The sequence below is a fragment of the Sphaeroforma arctica genome, assembly GCF_001186125.1.
Source record: "Sphaeroforma arctica JP610 unplaced genomic scaffold supercont1.2571, whole genome shotgun sequence".
NCBI classification, from domain to species: Eukaryota; class Ichthyosporea; order Ichthyophonida; genus Sphaeroforma; species Sphaeroforma arctica.
In genome coordinates this window covers 4,026-5,716 of record NW_014037987.1, presented here as the reverse complement: position 1 = coordinate 5,716, position 1,691 = coordinate 4,026, and the positions used below count along the sequence as shown (strand labels likewise).

Here is a 1,691-nt window from a genome sequence, read left to right as displayed (position 1 = left end):
CAGCCCTCAATCGCCACCACTTTCTCTGGTATCTTCCGTCTAAATCGGTATCTCAACCAAATCGCCGCGGAAGCTCCACCAGTTTCATCCGCCTTTGTGTTCCTAGCGACTCTGTCGCCCAGGTGAAACGACATGCAGCCCTTACGTGGAAATGGCAGCTTGATGAAAACATCGACCCCCGCTCCCAACAACATCCCGACGCAACGAAAGCAGCTTGAATTCACTATCTCCGCACCAAGCGGGAGGCCCGCTGCACACATGAACGAGCGCCAAAAATTCTTGCACGCAGCATGGATGCACTACTGAGCCCACTTGTCAACTCTACTAACGCAGACATCCTCCAATCTACCGCGGACCGTCTCCAGAAGGCTTACCAAGCAAAGCACGATAAAAACTTCTTCGCACTTAACCCGCGAATCCCGGTAAACGCCAAAGAATCAGCGCGTGCGGAACCCGGACGACTTCATATACCAACGGTCTCCCCGGCACAATCATCCGACACGATGGATAGCAATACGCAGCCTCAGCTTTCCACGACGGACTCTTCGACGACAGACAATGATATAGAAATGGCTGACATCGTCAAAGAGGAGAGCCCAGTAGTATTGACCGATGATGAACAATGTTAGGCCCAATGAGGATGACGCTCTTCAACCCACAAGGACTCAACATGGACAACGCAGCACATACAAATAAGTGTTTGAACGTTATATCGATTTTAAGTCAGGTTGATGTTATGTGTGTGGTTGAAACCTGGCATAACACCACATTTCTTAATCATATACGCTCGAACACACACTACCATATCCTACACCACACTACACTGTACCATACATACTTGCCATTTTTGAAATGAATAATATTATCCCTACACCCGTCCCTGCATCTTCCACCGGTATCCCACCGGTACCTACTGCTATACCCTTACCCTCTACCATACCCCCTGTAACCACCCATATTCACATCACCCCCGTTATACCCCCAGTGCCTATCCCCATAGCACTGCCTCCCGTTATACCCCCAATGCCTACCCCGTAGTACTGCCCCCTGCCGCCCCCCCCCCCCCCTCCTCCCACTGTTCCTACTGTGTTACCCACTGCGTCTACCCCCGCTGGTACCTGCCACCACTACGCCATCCCATACGGTTGTCCCACCGATGCCTTCCCCAGTACCTCTACCGGCCACATCCACTTACTTAATCCCCCCTCTGCCCTCCCCCATTACCCCAACCTATTCCATTCAACCACCACCTCAACCAGTCACAATTAATAACCCATCCGAAATTGACGACACCACGCAAGACTTCGGGTTTGAACCGAACCTTGCCGCGTTCTACATACCGCCGCCCACCAATGTTTTTGACCCCGGCTCGGGCGCCGATTTTTCTAACTCATTTACACTGCGCCTCCTCCAACCCAAACCGCCGTGACCTCCTCCGCCGTATGATCATTTTTCAATGACGTCGACTGGCACATCGCACCCAACAACTGACTCAACGTGTTCAATCCCTTGCCCCTACTGCCCGCCCCGAGTTCTCTCTGACCGATGCTGTCGCTGTCCTCGATGATACGGTTCCCAAAATCATCTCCAAGGCTCAATCGAGTGTCGAATGGCCACAACGGTCTCAAGCCATTGTTCGCAAACGTGCTGCACACGATCGCAACAAACTCGCTGACATAAAACCCCTGCAT

General features: G+C 52.3%; 1 protein-coding gene across 1 annotated transcript; it reads right to left on the bottom strand.

Moving 5' to 3' along the window:
- Nucleotides 1-1,394: 1,394 nt before the first annotated feature.
- Nucleotides 1,395-1,691, bottom strand: SARC_12770 (hypothetical protein; the record flags this gene model as incomplete). The annotated part of the gene is made up of 1 exon (XM_014293117.1): nucleotides 1,395-1,691. The coding sequence occupies one exon, from the start codon at nucleotides 1,689-1,691 to the stop codon at nucleotides 1,395-1,397; it is 297 nt and encodes a 98-aa protein (XP_014148592.1).